Raw genomic sequence first — 20,844 nt, forward strand, 5'->3', positions numbered from 1 at the left:
CCTGTGACCCCAAACTGCAGAAAGCCACAGCCTCCTGCGGGTGGGTTCTGTGTGCGATGCCCAGACCATTTCTGAGCCATGTCTGGCTGCCACCTTAGTCTGGTTCCCACCTAAAAGGCCTCCCTTGGTTATCTGCCCATTGGGAAGCTCCCCCGGCCATAAAGCTTCCCAGGTACCCCTTTATCTACATGCTGCAACCCATACTTCTCATCCTGAATTCCAAGGCTTTTGATGATTAGCCCCAACCAGGCCCCTGGCCTCACCTGCCTATATTCCCTCCCCCACCTTCTCACCTCAGCACCTGCCCACCCCAGGCGTGCTGTGTCATCACATCCCCATGAGGCCAACTGCTCTTCACCTTTACAAACCAGCTCAAATGTCACCCCTTCTCACTGGACTTCCAAAGAACTTTCTTTGTCTTTCATTTTATTTTCACACAACCTTTTCTCTAAAAAAAAAAAAAAAAACCTGTACTATGTGCATGCTTCAAAAAACACAGAAGAGTGTTGTATAGTGAAAGGGGAGTCTCCCCTCATTCCTGCACACCACCCCACTTCCCTCCCCAGAGGCTACTGCTGTCTCCACTTCCCACTTTCCAACAGTGTCAGTGCCAGGCCATTTAAGCACCATCCTGGGAAGACAGGCCTGTCACAGGGTGTTCACCCACTGCTGGCCCCATGCCTGGCACACAACAGGGCCCATGGCTGTGCAGCCAGCACCTGCAGGAGGAGGAACGGGGCCTCAGTGGACCAGCAGCTCTATTTTGCCACATTGTGGGAATGAAGAGCCTCCAGGAATAGTAGAGCTGGCTTAGGGGCTGGGAGGGTGCATACAGATGAGGCCCCTGACACCAAAGGGGTGTAGGGACCTGGTCAACATCACTGCAGAACCAAGATCAGAAACCAGGTGTCCCCCCAGCCCTTGCTGAGTTAAAGGGGTGTGAGATGGAATAACATCATGTGGAATTTTGCTCAAGAGGGAATAGTGAGAGCGGCTGATGCCCTGGCGGGTGTGTGTGTGTGTGTGTGTTTAAAGATTTATTTCTTTATACAAGAACTGGGGTACGGGCCAGATTCACAGGAGGGTGAGAGGATTCACTGGAGACCAAGCAGGAAACAGAAAAGGCAGACTGACGAAATACACTGCTGAGGGGAACAGTGGGCGCGACACGAGAGGTCTGCCACGCCATGTGGGACCCTCTCTGGCCGGCCAGGATGGAACCAGCGCTACAGTGAAGCTTCACTGTGGACAGCTTCACAGCGCTGCACTCAACCGCCTGCACCACCAGGGAAGGCCCCTCTGGGTCCTTCTTACTGACAAAGTGTCCTCGTCTTCAGCTCACCTTCCCGAGAGAGGGGTTAGCCTAGGAACTGACCTCTCCGGGGGAAGGACTTTCTAGAAGGAGCCCAGGCAGGGTATCAGGAGCCCAGGTGCAAGTCTGCTGGGTCACTGAGAAACTACGTGACTTTGGGTAAGTCTCGGGATCTCTGGGGTCTGTTTCCTTTTCTGCAGGGCAGAGGGGATGGCCTGTCTCCAGATCTCAGACGGGCATTGTAGGCAACGGTAAAATGTAAGTCAAAGAGCCTGGAGGATGCTAAATCACTATGCAGATGTGCCGGGCAATTACAATTTGGCGCCCGCCCGCCCTGCCAGCTTCTGCGGCCTCGTCCCCCACCCCCCCGCAACCCTGTGGGAACGGTTGGGATAAACAAACCCGGTGCCAGGCAAGAATTACTCAATGTGACACTTAATTGATGCAAAATACACAAATTCCGTGGCACACCGCAGAATTTACAAGCAGAGGGGCCGACAGGGTGGTGGAGGAAGGGGCGGGGGGAGGGAATTAATCACCGAGTCTCAGGCGTGAAATTAAATTCTGAGGGAAAGAAACCTCTTTCATTACTCCAGAGCAGGAGTAAAATGCTGCGGTGTGTACTGGCGACAGCCTGGGGGGATCGGGTGCTGCCAGGCCGGTGCAGGGTTGGGGGAGACTGATGGTCAGCCGAGAAGCCTCTGGGGGTGTGCTGGGGTCCCGCCAGGCTGGGGGACAGAGAACCCACTCAGGGTACTGCTGGGAGCAACCCCAGCTGGCTCAGCAGAGCTGCCCTAGAAAGGGCACCCCAGAGCAGGGCTTTTGCACCTGGCTCCACAACTCCGAAGACTGGGGAGCCTTGGTCTACTCTCTCAGCCTTTCTGGTCGCTGGTTAACTTCAATGCACAGAATGTGTGTCAGGGGCTTGGACTATTACAACTGGCTTGATTCCTAAGCTCTTTTGCTAATATGCTTTCTACCAACCCTCCCCCCTCCCCCCATTTATTTGATCAAATTCTTTGTGGGGACAAAAGAAACCACAGATATGGTTGCTCCCTTCATTGAAGGACCACCCACAATGCACTGCCCATGTATCATTCTCCCCCGTTGTTGCCTTTAGGCCTGGGGAAAGGGTGGGGCCGCCACCCTTGGGAGCCAGACTCAGACCCCCTCAGCCACCAGGCGCCTTGGTCTAGTAGGGTGGTCCTCCTCTGCTAGGACACCCCAGCTGCATCTCCCCATCCCAGATTCCAGCTGCTGGCCCAGAGCTTTTGGCCAGGGAGGGACCACACCATTCACGTCACCAGCCGTAGGAGTCCCAGGAGGCTTTGACCTTTCAGCTGGACCCCATGTCCAGGTTCTCCTGGGATTGTTCCCCCACCAGACTCCCAATCTGGGAGTGGGTCTGAAATGTTAGGGTGGGGCCAGTGCATCTGGAGACTGAGGCCCGAGCTCCCTGACACCATTCCCTTCTGTACAGCCTCGCTCCCGAATCAGTTGCATTTTTGCAGAGACAAGCAGCTTGCATATCACCTTGTCACATCACATCACATCATATCAGGAGCTGTGACACTCCACGGTCCCTGCCCCTTGGCTCCCTCTGTTCCCTTCCCTTCTGCCTGCTCCTTCCTTCAGATCTCTTTCACTCACTCTGTGGTCGTCCTTGCTCTTTCTTTGTCTCTCTGCTGTTCTTGGCCGCCTTCCTCTCTTTACTTCTCTGTTTTTCCAGCTGATGGGGAATGAAGACCAGGAGAAGCAGGGCTGTTGTAACCCCCCATTTAAAGAGTGTCTTTTTATCTCAATCTGTTCTCCCCCAAAGCTGGAGGAGATGGGATTGGTAGGATGAAGGAGTTAAACACTGGAGCAAGAGAAAGGAGCAGGTCTGCAGGAGGGGGGATTTCTGCGTGTCAGGCATCATGCCTTTCCGTGTTGTATGAGAAGCATGTAAATGAGATGTAAATGAGATGCAAAACACCAGACAAATAAGTCCCTATAATTTGGAAGGGAATCACTCGGACACATTTGGGAACTGGGCTGCAGATTCCAAAGTCAAGCCATAAAGATGAGGCCGCAGAATGCAGCCCCATCTCCTGCCACACAGGAGGATGGCACAGTTTCCCTTGGTGATGATTAATTCCACAAATATTTACTTAGCACATACTATATGCTAGGCACAGGGCCAGGGGCTGGAGACGCAAGGGGAAATCAGAGAGCCCGATCCTTGTCCTCTTGGCTCCTGCTCTCCTGGTCTTGCCTCCAAGTACATCAGGCCACGAGCAGGGTTTGGGGTGAGTCATCTGCTGGTCAGGGTTACCCTCACCAAACCAGAGGATGTCAGAGGCAGACAGAACCAGAGGTCACCTAGTTCAGCCCCTTTGCAGAGGCCCAGAGAGGCTACATGATTTGCTGTGTCTAGTCCCCAAACCCAGATGTTCTGAGTATCAGTCCGTCTTCCTCCCCAAAGCCGCTTCAATCCCACCTCCTCAAGAGCAGAGATTTTCAAATTGCAGGTCACAGACTGTTAGGAAGTTGTGAAATCCATTTGGTGAGTTGCCACCAGCATTTAGATAAATTGAAACGGGATAGAATAGAAAATATTGGCGTGCACTGCCATGCATGTGGTAGGAAACACCCGCGTGCGTTGCATAGGTTATGATAAAACGTCTATCTGTGGATTTCTGTCAAAGGGGCTTAAAAAGCATGGTTCCAGAAAGCTCTCCATGAGGAGAGCTGCTGATCGTGCTGGGCATTTGCATGGTGGGGCCTTCAACCGGCCTCTTCTACCACGTGGGCTTGGCTGCAGCTGGAGACATGGGGCCAGGGCTCTGCGTGTGACTTCTCCCTCTGCCTCCCACTGGCGAGACAGTTTGGGCAGTGCCTGACTTCTAAGATTTGGCTTTCTCACCTGTAAAGACAGGAGACCCCTGCACCCCTCCTGTGGTGCCAAGTGGACAATAAAGGTGCGGAACCCCTGGGCACATGGGGATTCAATAAATACCAATTTTAACTCCCACCCCTTTTAAGAAGCTATAGCCACTCCAGAATAAGAATCATTGACTTAATTCAGAAATAATTTTGTTTATGAATTACATCCTGCCTTCTTTCAAAAGTTAAGAGGTGGGTTACAACAAAAGACACACACGTACTCTTAAATAGAGAAAATAGAATCTTTAGAAATACCTAGAGACATGAGGAAATACAAAACCCACCCTACTGTGGTGGTATCGAATTCAGGCTCATCTAACCTCAGCTAATCATCACAACATTTGAACAGCAGATTTTATCTATGAGCTTCCTGGTTTGAAGGTTAAAAAAAAGGAAAGACACAGTGTTCTCCATAACCCTTATGGGACATGCGGTAACTTATCAGTTCGTCAGGAGAGTTCAACTCAGGGACAGACACCTAGGAAGGCTTATCTCTGGAGAACTTCCAGGAAGGGACCCAAGCCACACTGGGCCAGGCCCGCCCCCTGAATCCAGAAGATGCGCTGTGAATCTTCTGCGTCCCCCAGCCTCGTGCCACATGCTCAGCCCCAGGGGCTGGCTGGTGCCCTCCCCCTACTGCCACCCTCCTGCTTACCTGTCACGGAGAGGCGGGCCCCATTGCTCTGCCGGGTCTCCCCGCTATACTTGTGCTTGGTGATGCAGCGGTAGGTGGAGAGGGCGTCCTCCTTCTGCACGTCGGAGATGTACAGCCCGCCGTGGTGAGTAATAAAAAACCTGTTTTCTGGAGACACAAGCAGGACATAGTCCATGACTCCCCTGACTGGGCACAGGTCAGGAGCAACTCAGGCCACAGCTGGCCTTCTCCAGACCAGGACCATTGTCCAGGGAGAGGCAGCCAGGGGGATGTAAAGGGGTGCGGTGGGTACATCTCAAATGGATGAGGATTTCCTTCCTGTAAACAAACAAAATTGCAGCAATTTTTTCTTTAAAGGCAGATGCTTCAGGGTTTACAGAAAGACGTTGGACTTTAAAGTCAAACTGAGATCTGTGTTCTGATCCAACTCTTCCCCCCATTAGCTGTGTGACCTTGAGAAAGTTACTCAACCACTCTGAGTCTTACTGTGCAACAGGTGCAAACAATACTTCATGGGCGGATGTTAAAATTAAAGCAATAACATGGCATGTGCTCACTTAGTAACCATTAATCCTCATCTTTCCGACTCTGCAAACATTTGTAAAGGGGGAGAGGAGAACACAATGGACGATGGATGCTTTGGTGGTGGGAAAACTATGGTGACCACACCCAAGGAGAGAAATCCTATATTATGAAAAAAGGGAAGAACGTGGACTGGAGAGGTGGGGAGGGGCTTGCACTTGGCTTCTGGAATACCTCAGCTCATGGCAGTGACCTCTCTCCCAAGACTTAGCCAGACTGACAATGAGACCTTAACTCTGCCTGCTCTCTGGGGGCTGGGCTGCTTCCCCAGGCAGGCAGGGAAGACCCTAGGCCATGACTTAAAAGAAAGCTGCAGGGGAGAGGGTAATGCTGACCCCCCCAAAGGATGACCCAACATCAGAATGTCAGCCTGTCATAAGGAAACATTTTGGGTGGTTCACCCCCGTCAGGTCCATTGTTTAGAGGTCTCCTCCCTCCCACCACTGCTGACAAAAGCACTGGCGCACCCTCCTGGTAGGAGGCGCAGGAGGTCCCGCCCTCCAAGCGCAAGTCCAAGTTCTCATCCCCCAGAGGCGGCCCCACATGGAAGGAGGTGTAGAATAACAAGAGAGGCTGCAGAAGCCCAGGGTTGAAAAGCTGACTGCTCTTGGCCATTGCTTTGACGAAGGTTCTCCAGCCTTCATCTGAGCACCTCTGGGGCTGGGGGGCTCATGATGTCACTCAGCGGCCCATTCCAAAGTTGATAGCTCTGGCTTTAGAAACATCTTCCTAGGTCACAGTGGGTCTCCTTGTGGCTCTCTGTGGGTCCTGGTTCTGCTCATCTTGTTAGGGGGAAATGATGCCCTGGGCTAATTCCATGCAGGCTTTGTGGACTCCACCCCCACTCCAGACCAAAGCCATCAGGACACTGGGAAAGACAAATCCCGTCACCACCAAAGGGAAGGTGGCAGGGACCTGAGGGTGGAGTTAAGCAGCCAGGGTTGGTATAAAAACCAAACACGTGGGCCTTGGGCGGGCTCGCTCTCTTGCTCGCCTCCTGGCTTCACGGCTCCTGGCTCGCGGCCAGCTCTCATGGTACCATTTGGGATTCCTGATCGGCGGATCGGGTAGGACACATTTAAAACTTTGTCTCCCACTTTTCTCCCTGAGCTGAACATTTCCTCATTTCCCCTTCCCTTGTAAATAAACCTTTTAGTAACCTTTCGCATGTGCCTGCAGTAGAGCATTGATAAGTCCTTTTAAGCGCGCAGGTGAGGACCCACAATCAGGCAGCCCGTTTTGTATGGGGGCTGCCCTGTAACAGTTGGAGCCCTGCAGAACCAACCTAAACCCCATGGCTGCTGCATTCCCTCACAATGCGGGAGGCAGTTATCATGCCCTTTGACGTTTTGGAGGATTCAGTACTCTTAAGATTTTATTTTTTAATAGTGACTCATTTAATACAGTTTCAAGTAACTTCATTGATTTTGGTTGGCTTCTTGCTTTTTTTTTTTTTAAAGATTTATTTATTTATTTATACAAGCACTGGGTACAGTCAGAAACGTGGGAGGGTGAGAGAATTCACCAGAGCCAGAGCGGGGAGCAGAGCAGGCAGACGGACGAAGTACACTGCTGAGGGGAGCAGGGGGTGGCAGGAGAGGTCTGTGCGCCATGTAGGACCCTCGCCCGGTGGCCGGGGATCGAACAGGCGCAGCAAAGGCTGCGGGCAGCTTTGCAACCCAGCGCTCAACCGCTGTGCCACCGGGGAGGCCTGGCTTCTTGCTTCTTAATAGACTCTGGCTTACTTCTAATTTTCCCACCCTCCTTCCTTAGCAAACTCCCTTGCCTAGGATTAGACCTACTATGTGCCGGGCATTTTGCTAAGTGTCAGGGCTCTAACAATTAACCTTATCTGACCAGGGCAGGACTAAGCACCCCAGTGTCACACTGCATTGACCATTTGGCGGGACGGAGGAGACTGGGTGGCAAGTATATTCCTTCTCTCCACCCTCAGACACCTGCCTACCTGGGCCCAACTCTGGCACTTCATGTGGCTCCCTGCTCAGCAGCATCTCTATTGAGAACTCAGTAGCCTGCCAATCCCCAGGAACCTGGAGCTTGTGGCCTCCCCCTATGCCCCAAACACAAAGACCACAGTGTGTGACCTCCTCAGTGCTGTGGGATAAAAGCAGACAGGAAGCGGCAGGGAGCCAGGCTCCGCTTGCCAGCAGGAAGTCGGAGAGGACCCGGAGGAAGCACAGAGAAGCCTGGCTCCCCCACCAGACTCAGATGCCCCGTTTTGTCTCCATATTGTGACATCCCAAAGTCAAATGTGGAAGCTCTCCCGTAATGTATTATGTAACTGGGCCTGGAATGCACAGCCTCTGCAGGGTGTTGCTGCCAATCAGAAGTACCAGGATGGGAGGTGGTGGTGGTGGGATGAGGAAAAACAGAAAAGACACCCAAATCCCGACCCTGGTCGGCCATAGGTGTTCCAGCCTGGACAGCTAGGACTCTTGACCCTGCAGTACCCAGCACCCCAGGATGGAGATGGACTTGGCCTTCCTGGAATTTTCAGCTGGGAAGGGGTGCTGTGGTGATGGTGGTGGGGACCTGGGGTTTCTATAGCAACAAGCAGCTGCTGCATCTGATGTTTCACATCCTTCATTGTCCTCATTTCCCCCCTCCCTTCCCCCCTTCTTGTGCATATTTAATTGCAGTAACATTTCCAGACACAGTGTATCGCTCCTCCTGAAACAAAGGCAGGCCGCAGCCAGGGGGATGCACAGCGCTGGAGAGGGGAAGGCGAAATCAGGGGTATTATGTTAATCCCCTCTGGGGGGGACTTGTGCAACATCAGTTCTGCATGTTTGATGAGAATCAGATGATGGGCCCTGCTGGGGAAGGCAGGCGCAAAAGGCCTGTGGAGTGAGCGGAAGAGGCGGCCGGGTGGGGGGTTTACAAGCTGGTTGCCAAGGCTGGGTCCAGTGGGTCCCCTGGTGGTATGGCAGTTCATACTCTGTACCCCAAAGGGGACCAGCGGTGCTTGGAATGGGTAGAGGAGCAGGGATTCTGCGACTGGCTGGAGGAGTGGCAGCCCCCACCCTGAGGCCATTGGAAATGTGTATCTGGGGTCCTTTTTGGTTGACACTGTAACTGTGGGGGCTATAGAGAGGCTAATGGCAGCCGGTGGTCAGGGGTCAGGAGTGCTGGACATCTTGATAACAAGGAACTATTCGACCCCAAATGCCAATAGTGTCCCGCGGGTGCAGAGCAGAGGCTCACGCTCCCTTAGGCTCTAAGCCTAGGACCTAGAGCTGTGTTTAAAGGTGATGCTGTCATTGGCACTTCTTGATCATTCCATCTCAAAGGCTGCAGTGTCATCTTGGACATGCCCATGACAGGGGCGTGCTGTGTGCAGTTAACAAAGCCTTGCCTTCTTTTTATTATTACCACCAATATTCTGGTCAGCCTCACCATCCTCTTTCCTGGGGGCCTGGAGCAGGCCTCTCTATTTTTTTTCAAAGCTAAGTATTTATTGAGCACCTATTATCCCTGTTAGGCCAATAGGGATTTCTATATATTGTCTCATTTAATCCCCATAACCCTTTGACATGGATACCATTACTAGTAACTGAGCACAGAGAGGTTAGGTAGCCCATGCAAAGTAACACAGCCAATAGGTGATAGGGCTTGGACCTTTAGTCCATGTCTTATGTTCTTCTAAATCTCTATGCCAGACTGATTCTCCTAGATAACAGCACCTCTTACAGAGAAAGGGGTGTGGTCAGCCAGTCTCTGCTTGGTTTCTTCTGTCAGTGGGGTCCTCACTACCTCATGAAGGAGAACACTTATCCACTCAGTTCACTTTGGCTCAACTTATCAAGTCTTGCTGGAGCATCCCCGGGTCCAAGACTGGGTTTCGGAGGGAAGTCTGGGACTTGGTCTTTGCTCCCTGGGATCCCACAGTCAAAAGTCAATGTCTTTCCACCATGAAAAGTACAGCTGCCAGTACTGGGGTTGGTGAAGGGTAGTGAGGGGGCTTGATGGAAGCCATCAGTGAGAAGAGGACAAAGAGGGGCCAAGTTACCTGGTGTTATGGGGTGAGCCCAGGATTGTAACTTAGGAGACTGGGCTGCCACCAATAATGGGGTGCATACTAGGTGAAATAAGTTTTAGTCCCCCAAATGAATGAATTCACAAGCACCCAAAGCTTGTGAATGTGACCTTAGTGTAAAAGATCTTTGCAAATAAGATTAGGTGAGGTCGCAGTGGAGTAGGATGGGCACTAAATCCAACAAGACTGGTGTCCTTATAAGGAGAGAGACATTTGGACAGACACACACAGGGAAAATGCCAGGCGGAGACAGAGAAAGAGAAATGTCAAGGATAAGTGGCAACCCCAGAAGCTACAAGAGGCAAGGAGGGAACGAAGGAGCACCCCCGGAGCCTGTAGCAAGCAGGCCCTGCCCGCATCTTGATTTTGGACTTCTGGCCTCCAGAATGGTAGCATAATCAATTTCCAGGCTTTAGGCCACTAAGTTCGGGACAGGAACAGAGAGTGACCTTGGGGAAGTCCAGTCTGCCCCCAGGACTTCAGTTCTCCCATCTAAAAAGAGAAGGGAGTGGGTTAGCTGTGAGTTTTTAGCTATGATTGTACATTAGAATTATCTAAGGAACTTATAAAATGGGGGCATGGCCTGGAAATCGGTATTTTAAAAGGGATTTTGGGTGATATAATGTGCAAGCTGAACAGAAAACCATTGGATTAGATAAACTTGTCAGGCCCCTGACAACTGATGTCTCTATGATCACCCCAAACTCATCTGAGTCCATTTTTCCTTCAGGAAAATGGAGATAATAAACAAGGACTTACACCACAGGTTTTCAGGGAGAATGAGATGGATGTCTCCCACACAGGGGGTGCTCAGGAAATTAGATGGATGTCCCTTGCACATGGGGTGCACAAGTTGCTCCAGCTTGGGGAAGATCAAGGGCCAGGACTGTGGAGCGCTCAGCCCTTCCCTGGGGTCCAGCTTCCTCCTCAGGAGCTTGGAAATACAGAAGTCCTCCATGCTGAGTGAGCAACAGCCTCTCCTGTCTTTTTCTAAGAGGTCAGTGAACTGACCCTTGGGGACTTCCGGTGTGGTAGGGGCCACAGAGGGATGACTGATGGAAACCTCGGGGCTTCTGGTTGACCCCAAAGGGCTGGCTGGACAAGAGCTACTTTCTGCAAAGGTGGGGTACGCTCTCAGGAAGATGCAAGGGTGATTTGGGTGGGCGAGGGTTCAGTGCAGAGGAAGGTATGAACTGGCCAGATCTCACACCAGCTTCTGGAGCCAGAAAAGGAAAAAGAAAGAATGAAGCATGGACAGCAGTTTCTCCCCAGCTTCCCTGCCCCTCCTCCATCTGCACCCAACATGTAGCCAGAGTGAAGTTTTCAAGCCTAAGTCAGAGCATGTGGCTCCTTAGCTTAGAACCTTCCCATTGCTTCCCATTTCACTCAGTGGGGAAAGCAGTGCTGGTCACAAAATAGGCACTTGATAAAGATTTACAGAATGAATGAAGCAAACATCCCCAAGCTCTAAAGTAGTTTTATCTCCATTTCACTCACGAAGAAGCCACAACTCAGAGAAGTTAGAACCCAGCTCGAAATTTACCTCCAGGCCTCCCTGGTGGTGCAAGGGGTTAAGATGCAACCTATGAAGCTGTCCACAGCCACTGCAGCATGAGTTCGATCCCCAGTGAGGGAGCTACTCACATGGCGCAGCAGACCTCTCCTGACTTGCCAACTACTCCCCTCAGCAGTGTATTTCAGTCAATCTGCCTATTCTGTTCCCCACTCTGTCTTGGTGAATCCTCTCACCCCCACATTTCTAACCTGTACCCCAGTTCTTGCATGCATAAATAAATCTTTAAAAAAAAATTTACCTCCTTCAGGACGCCTTCCTAGATTAACCCACCCCAATTTCTGACTGTTTTTACATATGGCAAACCTTTTGTCACTGCTAATCCAGTTAGACCTTTAAAAATCCAATTAGACCTTTAAAAATAATTATTTCTAAGCATAAAAAAGAAAATCAAGATTAAACAGTATGTTCATTCCTCAAGGAATTAAAAATGGGATTATCATATGATCCAGCAATTCCATTCTGGGTATACATCCAAATGAATTGGAAGCAGGGACTTGAAGTTTCCATAACTGGGGTCTTTGAGGAAGAAGACATATGCAGGGGCCCAGTTGTAAACTTCCCATCTCCTGCCCTTTTGGGCACGCCTCTTGGGTAGAGTCTGCCTTGGGACAGGAGAGGGATTCAGGCCTAGTTGGTAGAGTGTCTGAAATTGTTTTATAAAGTCAGCCAGAAAGATACCCCAAGGTGCATGAATCTATGGGCACCCATGTGCCAGCCACAGTACAAGGCCTTTCCACTTGTCACTCTCTTAAGCACCATCACTGGCCTGGGTTGCATGTGCTGTTCCATTTGCTTTACAGAGAGGAAACCATGGCATAGCCGAAACCTGTCCCAGTCACACACTAGTGAGTCAAGGGCCAGATTCACATCTGGGCTTCATCACAATCCGGAGCTGTTTTTCCCAAACCCAGATGCCAGGAGAATGGGTATTGCCTACTTTGGCCAACTCCTTTCTTGTCCCATGCTTCTGGGCAGTGGCCCCTGGCTTTTTCTAGGGGACACACCCCTCTCACTAGCAGGGCCAGAGTGGTGGGTGAGCAGAAAGGGGTGAGCAAGTGAAGTGAGGCCAGCTCAGAAGGCATTGCAGCTATTGAATTAGAGAAAGAAAGAAAGAACGATGTCCCTTAGTAGGCTGGGGTGCAGGGAACTAAGAAGGTGTGAATATTAGGGGGGCGTCTGTTTGGGGAAGGCTTAGGTGAAGGGCAAAGAGACCTTGCCTTGACCTGCTGCTCTGTGTTGGCAGGAGGGTATAAGCACCGGCAGGTGGCTGGATGTGTCCAGGGGACAGAGCATGTGTGTTGGCGTCATGCTGTTGGGTCCTCTGCAGGGGCCCAAGGGGACTGCGAAGGGGCTACAGTTTGGGGAGGTGTATGTTCCCATGGGGGAGATGTGGAGCACTGGATTTGGAGTCAGAAATGGAAAATTTGAAATCTGACACCTATCAAGTGGGTGGCTTTAGGGAAATCACTTAACCTTCTGGGCTCTGGGCTCTCAACCCCTGGTTTCCTTGGCTCCCCGGGATTCTTTGTCTATGAAAGGGCATTGTGGTTGTACCGTAAGGTACAGGTTTGTGCCCCAGTTCTTGTATGCATAAATAAATAAATCTTTACAGGTGGAAGCAGGGTCATTACAGCAGAAGTGTGCAAAGGTGCAGGGCTTATGTGTCACATCACACACAAGCACACAGGTCTCTGTAGGTGTTGAATTGAATGAATGAAGCCTCGCAGTAAAGATGCTTCTTGGAAGACACTTCTCAGCTCCTAGAGTCAGGTGCCTTCTGGAAGCAGGAAAGACAGAAACTGCTCTATCCACCCCCTTCACCCTTACAAGGAAGGTCCCAATAGGCCAGGGGTGGGATGGAGTGGAAGGGGAGCGGGGAGGAATGGATAGAGCTTTGCCTTGAGACCACGGTCAGAAAAATCATTCATTCTCTTGTCAGAGGACATGAGATTCTTAGCCTGTCACAGTCAAGTTTCCCAGACAACCTCGGGATGCCAGGTTGTCCAAGTGCCTCAACTGACCCCCAGGGGCCTTCCAATCCAAAAAAGAAATTGCAATCAATACAGGTTACCAGTTACTGCTCCATTCAATATAGATTTATCCAAACAATGTGGCCAGCCTGAGCCTGGAGTCTGTGAATAGTTCATCAGACTAATGAGCTACCTGGCCCAGCAGCCGGGCTGTTCTTTCCTCGGGGCCTTTGCTCTGTGGGATAGTGGGGATCAATACTTCCTAGCTGGAAGGAATTAGCCCCCGTCTGGAGGCCTCAGCCCCAGGGTCGCCTGCAGGGGGCTATTTAGGGCTTACTTTGCAGAATCTTCCTTCCATCTTTTCTGTGATTCTGCAGCTGACCAGGGCCCTGGGGGAACCTGCCAGCCAGGGTTTGTAAAGCCCAAAGGAAGTCAAGGCCAGGTCTCCCCTCCCTGCCTCGGACTCCCAGGAACGTAAACCCTGCACCCCTGACTTCTGCGAGAGTGGCGGTGGAGGGAAGGCACATGGGAATGTAGCTAGACACTTGGCTTCAAGTCCCAGCTCCAGTGCTGACTGGCTCTGAGTTCTAGATCTTCCCTGTTATGGACCAAATTGTATCCCCACAAAATTCAAATGTTGAAGCCCCACGCCCAGTGTGACTGTTTTAGGAGATGGGGCCTTTAAAGAAGGGATAAGGTTAAATGAGGTCATAAAGGTGGGGCCCGAATCCAGTTGGACTGTTGTCCCTATAAGAAGAGGAGACACCAGGGTGTGGGTGCCGAGGGGAGACCGCCGTGAGAACACAGGGAGAGAGTGCAGGAGAAACCACACCTGCCGACAACTTGATCCTGGGCTTCTGTTCTCCAGAACTAGGAGAAACAAGTTCCTAGCAAGCCCCCCAAATAGGCACTTTGTAGACTTCCAATGAAGAGTACACTTCATCTAGATGGGTGTTTCCTGGGCCCTTCTCTGTGAGGACAGTGGGGGAGGACTTGAGGGTAAGAATGGGGAGGCGGGCAGCTCCTGAAGGTCACCCCCAGTGTCACACAGACTGGGAGAGCCGGAGAGTCCTGAGGGGGGATCCCAGAGCTCAAAAAGGGGGCAGGCAGTGAACTGGTCCTGGGAAGGGGTGTTTGATCACAGAGAGGGGCTCATCTGTGCCTGCTACAAACACTCACATCTGACCCCTGTGGCATGGGGCCCTGGGAGAAACGAAGGCACTGTCCAAAGAGGCCGCCAGTCTGGGGGCTCCCTGCTCCTCCCCTGTGGAATTGAAATTGGGGAGAGCAGACATACCATGGTGGTGACGGGCTGGGAAGGGTGGCTAGGGTGGATGGAGGGGGCTGTGGAGCTCGAGGCTTCACCCTGCAAAGAGGGAGGGAATGCTGAAGCCAGAGCAGAGTGAGAGCCAGCTAGAGGGTGGCTGCAAGAGGCCTGTTGACCTGTGGCAGGTGATAGGTCTATCTACCTGCTTTCTGGCACAGGGGCTACCAAAGCCCCCCGGGAAGACACCAGTGTCTCACGTCCATCTTCAAAGCCTGAGGCCAGGCTGGGCTGGGGCTTGGTGGTGGTAGTGGTGGGCACAAGGTACAAAGCATGTGTTCCCAGGAGGTTGGGGAGCAGGCCTATGTCCTTCCTGCTCCAGCTGTACCTCTGCAGTGAGAGGGCAAAGGTCAAAAAGGAAGATGTGGAACTGTGGAGCAATGAACACAGATAATCTCCTAGCTACATAGGGCTTGACTCAAACTCAGTTTCTCCTGCGAGGCTGGAGGGTCCTACGGCTGACAATGGGGCTGAATTTCCTAGGCTGAATCAAGCTCTGGGGCTGGATTAATATCAGAGCTTGGCCAACCTTGAACTAAGTACGTGGAAGCACTGTTTTCATGTCCATGTCTCACGCCTCCACCCAACCACGCTCTTCTAAGAAAGGTTGAGACTTTGCTTGAAAAAGCACCAAAACCTAGAAATATCATCTATGAGAATCTCTCCTCTGGAAACACTTATACAGAGGCAGGTAGGGTGGTGTGGAGAGCTCTGGACTTGGAGATGAGAAACGTGGTTTCTAATTTGCTGTGTGACTTTCGAAAAGTTTTGGCACCTCTCTGGGCCACAGTGTTCTTAAATGACAAAAAAGGGAACTGAAACATGTGATCCCCCAAGTCTCACTTTCTTTGTGACTCTATGATCTCCATTTATTCCATGGGTCTCCTCTTTTAACCCCATCTCAGTGGGCGATTTTCTGGGTGCTAAGCACAGGAACATGGCAGACAACCCCCCTGGACCAGAAAGACAGCTACCTGGCCCTCCCCCAGACCCTGTCCTGATTATGCTGAGCTGTCACTGCCCCAAGTCCTCATTTCTGTCCTGTAAGAGAGATTAGCCAGGTCCCCCATCTTTATTTCTGTCTTTGGGTTCTACAGGAGATGGGATTACAGGAAGGATGGTGTTTAAAGGTCTTAGGAGGACCCAGGAAGTTGTTTACATGGTGACCCCGGAAGTTGTTTACCCCAGAGTCAGAAGACATGGGTGCAATCTGCATTCCCCTTTCTAGCTGGATGACATGGGGGAGCCTTCGGAATGCTCTGAAACTGATACCTGGGAGAATTAAATGTGTGAATGTACCCAGCACAGTGCCTGGCACATCACAGTAAGTAGTTGTTGAACATATGAGTGAGTTAAGGAATGAATGAATGCACAGATCTTGTAAGCAGGTGGGAGAGGCAAGGGAGGGGACTTCAGATCTTGACCTGGCCTTCAGGCCCCAAATCCCAGGCTCTGCTTGACTGCTTCCCCCACCTCCAAAATGCCTACAAACTGGCCTCTTAAGTGGACAGGAGGGGCGCAGTTCCTCAGGGGCCAGATGACAGTGGGAGGCAGCCGAGCTCTGGAAGGGTGCCAGCACTGTCTCCAGAGCGGCAACCAGGGAGCTGGGGGTCTCATGGAGTCCAGGGTGGAGGGTATCTGTTGGGGAAGAGAAGCAGCAGGGGGATCTTGGCAGAGGGGTGCAGAGGCACAGCGGCTAGTTTTCTCTCTCTCTCTGAGTTCTTTTCTCTAAAAACAGCTCTATCTTTCTCTACCATAGGATTAGCACACATCTCTCATTCTCCTATTGCAACAAGATTTTATTTCTAATTATGCTGTAATAAAACTGGAGCGCTCCCAGGCTTCCTTTCAAATGACTTGTACACACACTGCCTATCGGATCCTCCTCAGCCCCATTGTAATAGCATTTCCCTGACATTCATTAGACATGCATGAGAGGGGCGCTTTAAGAATAGAATTGCATTTAAATGGATTTGCTGAGAGAGGAAGATGAAAAAAAAGAGAGGCGAGGTGGGGAGAGGGAGAGGGAGAGAGGTTTGTTGAACAAACTATGAAAACAAGATGCCATAATAACAGGGTGCTGAAATAAGCCTCTTTATTCCCAGTGCTCCTCTCGCTGCACATGGCAGAGCCCAGCCGGAGCCGCAGCCTCCAGCCCTCCCCAGAGCCCCCACCCCCACTTTTATGTTGCCCGCTGGGGGGGCTTCATAGCTTCTCGCGCCATGTGTCAGATGCTCACGGTGTAATAGAAATAACTGTTATTACAATTCGGGAAAGCTGCCCTGCTTCGACAGAACCCCAATAGCCAGGGAGGGGGGCCCTGTGTCCTTGGGCCTGGGGGAGGTGGATGATGGTGGCTGGCACGGAAGGTGGAGCCCCCATGCTTCTGCTCCTCCCCCCCCCACAGATGATCACCCTGTACCCTGAGCCCTGGGAGACTCTGCAGGGACCGGCAGGAACAGGCAAGGATCCAGTCTGTTTCCAGGGCTGGACCCTTGCAAGCCTTTTCCCCGTGGCACCCTGTGTGAGCCATAAAGGGCCTACTATGGACAAAGGGCCTACTTCCTATGTGTTCGCACCTCCCTGTGGTCTCATCTAACTCCTTCCCTCACAATAGCCAGCTCTGCCCTCATAAAACAGACATCTGACTGCTGAAACCACCCTGTGACTTGGAGCTTTTCTTAGGATAAAGACCCAAATCCTTAACAGGACAGCCAAAGCCCTAGCTCCGCCTGGCTCCATGTCACACCTGGTGTAACTCCAGCCAGGTGGGCCTCCCTCTGGGTCCCCAGAGAGCAGTTCCTTGCTCCTCCGACAAGTCCAGTTCCTTACCAAAGTCCACTGTGACTTGCCCCTCGGGGCTCAGCTCACACACCTTTCTCAAGAAGACCCTCCTCATAAGTCTTCCTGTCTCGCGTCCTCTTTCCCTGTGCACCTGTACAGCACAGCTGTGACGGAGCATGGACTGAGCCACCAAGGCCTGCCCATCTGTCCCTAGACTGTAACCACCCCGGGGGGTAGAGGGTGTGGGGCTCCAGGCACTGCGGTGCACCAGCGGCTCCTCAGCAGCACAGCCCAGTACAGCGGGCTAGCACCAGGTACTGTGCCCCAACCACATCCTTACCCAGGCGGAGGTGAGGAAACTGAGCATCAGGGGGCTGAAGGCAACTTGCCCCAAATCACCATGCTCCTTTCCTGTACATTGCATTCTGCGGATATGCCCTCTGGATCCCAACTAGGGCTCTCCTCTGCTCCCCAACAAGGCCTCCTTCTGTTGGAGGCCCTGTCTCAGAGTTCACTGATACAGATCCTCTCTCCTTTCTACTTTTTTTTTTTTTTTTTTTTTGGTGGGACCCTTGCTGGTGGCCGGGGATTGAACTGGTGCTGCAGAGGCTGCGGGCAGCCTCGCAATCCAGCGCTCAACCGCTGCACCACCAGAGGAGGCCTTCTCTCTCTCCTTTCTTTTCCAGAAAACATTCATGATTTCCGCCACGAGCCATGGAACCTTGAAGGGCCTCACATTGGCTACCTCGTCCCTGTGAGTCCTCCTTGCATTCCCCAGCAGTAGCTAGGTCCTTAAACACAACACATCCCACTCTGTGAACTCCAGACACTCAGGCCAGGGCTGGGCACATGCAGGCCCCGGGCCTCAGTGGAAATTGCTGTGTGACCTGGAGGCCAGTCTTGGAGAGGAACCCTTTGAGCCCCAGACTTATCATCTTAAAGTGGATACGATGAGCTGCTGTTTTCCTTACTTTGGTCTCTCTTTGGTGACAATGGGGTGGGGGGAGACAGTGCCCCAGAAGGAAGGGTAGCTAAAAGGCATGTGAAGTTCATGAACATCTGATGTGGCTCTGAGGGCAATGGGATGGCAGTGGGGACCATCCCTCTGGTTTTCCTATGTTTGCCTCCTGATCGCCACCTCCCCATCCCAGAAGCCTGCTTGGGCCAGAGGCTTTCAGTATCCACATGCCATAAAGAGAAGAAGCTCCCTTGAAGAGTGGTTGGAGCCCCCAAAGGCCGGGCTCATCCACCTCTGCCTCCTGGCCCCTTGCATGGCCACGCCTAGCACTTGTTAACGGCCCAGTGCACGCTGGACAAAGAGACCATGACCTCCAGGAGGTGAGGGGGCCAGCTTGTCCATCCATTGCTCTGGACTCAATCTTGGGCACAATGCACGCACGCGACAGAGCTCGATGATTATTTGTTGAATGACTGAACAAATAAATGAATGAATGAGTGCATCAATCTCGACCTCTGAGGTTATTCACTTGGGCTCTGAAGTCACAGGGAGCCTTTGGCTGCATTGGTGTGAACAAGCACAGGTTACCTCTCGGACTCAATTTCCTCATCTATAAAATAGTACTATTGTGCTAATAATAGCACTCATCACAGAAGTGAGGTTGTCGAGAGTATGAACGTGCCTGGCCAGGTCCCGCACAGTGACTGTTCAATAAACTGTGGCTCTTGTCGTTATTATCACACAGCTTCCAGGGAAGGGTGAATCTATGCTATGCCTACTCCAGCCCACTCAGGAGCCTGGAGTGACCACTTGTGTTAAAGGTTCTAGATTGCTTCACAGTCCCAGTTCCCTGTCTTAGGATGTGTAACAATCCTCTGATGCTGCTCAAACAGCAGAGGCATTTCTGCTATTGTGAACATCTACCTTTTGTATTTACAGGCTGATCAGCATGACTGAGAGGCACATCAGCCGAGGCAGCCAGGTGAGCCAGCGGGGAAACTTATGGGGAAAGTAGAACCATTCACATCCCCATCAACACTGCTGTCTTATCAGCTCTCAAAGTGAGTCTGCTTCATTGAAATGAGGTGAATACACCAGCACTAGCCCCCAGCTCCACTGACCCTTCGCTTCCCCCTAACACAGGGTGATCTCAGCACCTTTTGGTGCTAAGCTGCATCCTATTCTCCAGGAACACCCCCAGGCCTCCATTGTCTCTTCTCACCCTAACTTGTGGGATCTGCACCTCATCCCCAGCTTCTACCCAACATTTGCCTTTTATTGTTGATTTGAAAAACATGCATTGATGGCTTGTCTTCCTTGGTGCCAGTGGACAGAAGTGGAGGGCAAGGGAGGGGGTGGCAGAGATGTGCCTTGATTTATGGATTTCCATTTAGTGCCAGGCATCGTGCTAGATGCTGCACACGCATGGCTTCAATTTAGCCCTGAGAGGCAGGTAATATTACCCACAGCTGACAGGTAAGGAAACAGGACTTGTGGAGTTTCAGAAACTTGCCCAAGGTCGCCCTGCTGGACAACAACATAATTGGGATTTGAACTCAGATGAGCCCACAGATTCTGGAGGACAAATCCCTTCATGGTGTCTGGCCTGGAAGCTCAAGGTTTGTTTATAACCATTAGCTCTTGACCATGGCCATCTTCAGGGTGTCACAAGCATTAAGTGAGAAATGCAGGGGAAGGCCTCACCCAACCTTGCCTCCCAGCGAGGGCCGCCTCTGCCATTCCTGCTGTGCTCTTTGCGCGAGTGTTCTCTGAGTGGTCACACTGTCCCCGTTGCAGCCCTGTGCCCCCAGCACCGCTTGGGCCCCGCCAGCTCCCTGGGCACATGCTGCCTCCCCACCCACCAGCTTCCCAGAATGGTACCAATGCGGGGGGCATCCCCCAGCACTTGTAATTCTGAGCTCATTCATCAGACAGGTGCAATTTCCTACCTCTCACCCGGACACTTTCTGTGCAATCGATCACAAAATTGTTTCCAAATTAACTTAGATTTAGCTCCGGTTTCTCCTCTTCTGACTCTAGCAATTTCCTACCGATCTCCTGCGTAGGTTAACTCTTCTGGACTCCAGCCTCCCCAGGTCTCTGCCTCTACCTGAAAATGCCCTGCTGACCTGAGCCCAAGTTCCTGCCCATGTGATGCCCTTGTGCCTGGACAAGGACCGATCCAGACTTGGTCTGTTTCTCAGGCTGCCTTTTTGCTCTGGCCTCAACCATGGCTGAGGGGCCTAAGACAGGACTCCTTTGCATGCTGCCTTTTCTTGGGATTCACCCTATAAGCTGAGTTTCCTTCTAATTAATTATATGGGTGGGAGGGACATAAAGTTTCCTCTGCAAAAATCCCTAAAAATGTGTACAGAGAAAGGGATTTGGGAGGATGAAGGTTAGAGGGAATTGGCACAGGGAAGAGTTTAGGGGTGTAACTCAGGGTTAAAACAAGAATTTGGGTGTAAATTCCAGTGACTGTACTCCCTATCCCCAGTAACTTCCAGTCTGGACAGAGCAGAGAAGGAAAACAGCATTAGCAGAGCACCCCCTGTCTGCCAGGTATGATACTCGGGGGTTCACCACAACCTTGCAGATGGGTATTATCATTTCCAATGTGCAGATGAGAAAACCGAGGTTCAGAGAGGCTGAACAAATTGTTGTCTGTGTCACAGACCCAGCGAGGGGGTGCAAAGTCCTA

General features: G+C 51.8%; 1 protein-coding gene across 2 annotated transcripts in view; it reads right to left on the reverse strand.

The window, feature by feature from the left end:
• Nucleotides 1-20,844, reverse strand: part of DSCAML1 (DS cell adhesion molecule like 1) — a gene marked incomplete at its 3' end in the record, with an annotated part of 305,163 nt that overhangs the window by 81,244 nt on the left and 203,075 nt on the right. For both annotated transcript variants that reach the window (XM_084251220.1, XM_084251219.1), the window contains exon 4: nucleotides 4,893-5,039. In XM_084251220.1, coding sequence (XP_084107346.1) covers nucleotides 4,893-5,039 — 147 coding nt within the window. The remainder of the gene's footprint in view (nucleotides 1-4,892; nucleotides 5,040-20,844) is intronic.

This window comes from Talpa europaea, assembly GCF_964194135.1.
Source record: "Talpa europaea genome assembly, chromosome: 12".
Classification (NCBI taxonomy): domain Eukaryota; kingdom Metazoa; phylum Chordata; class Mammalia; order Eulipotyphla; family Talpidae; genus Talpa; species Talpa europaea.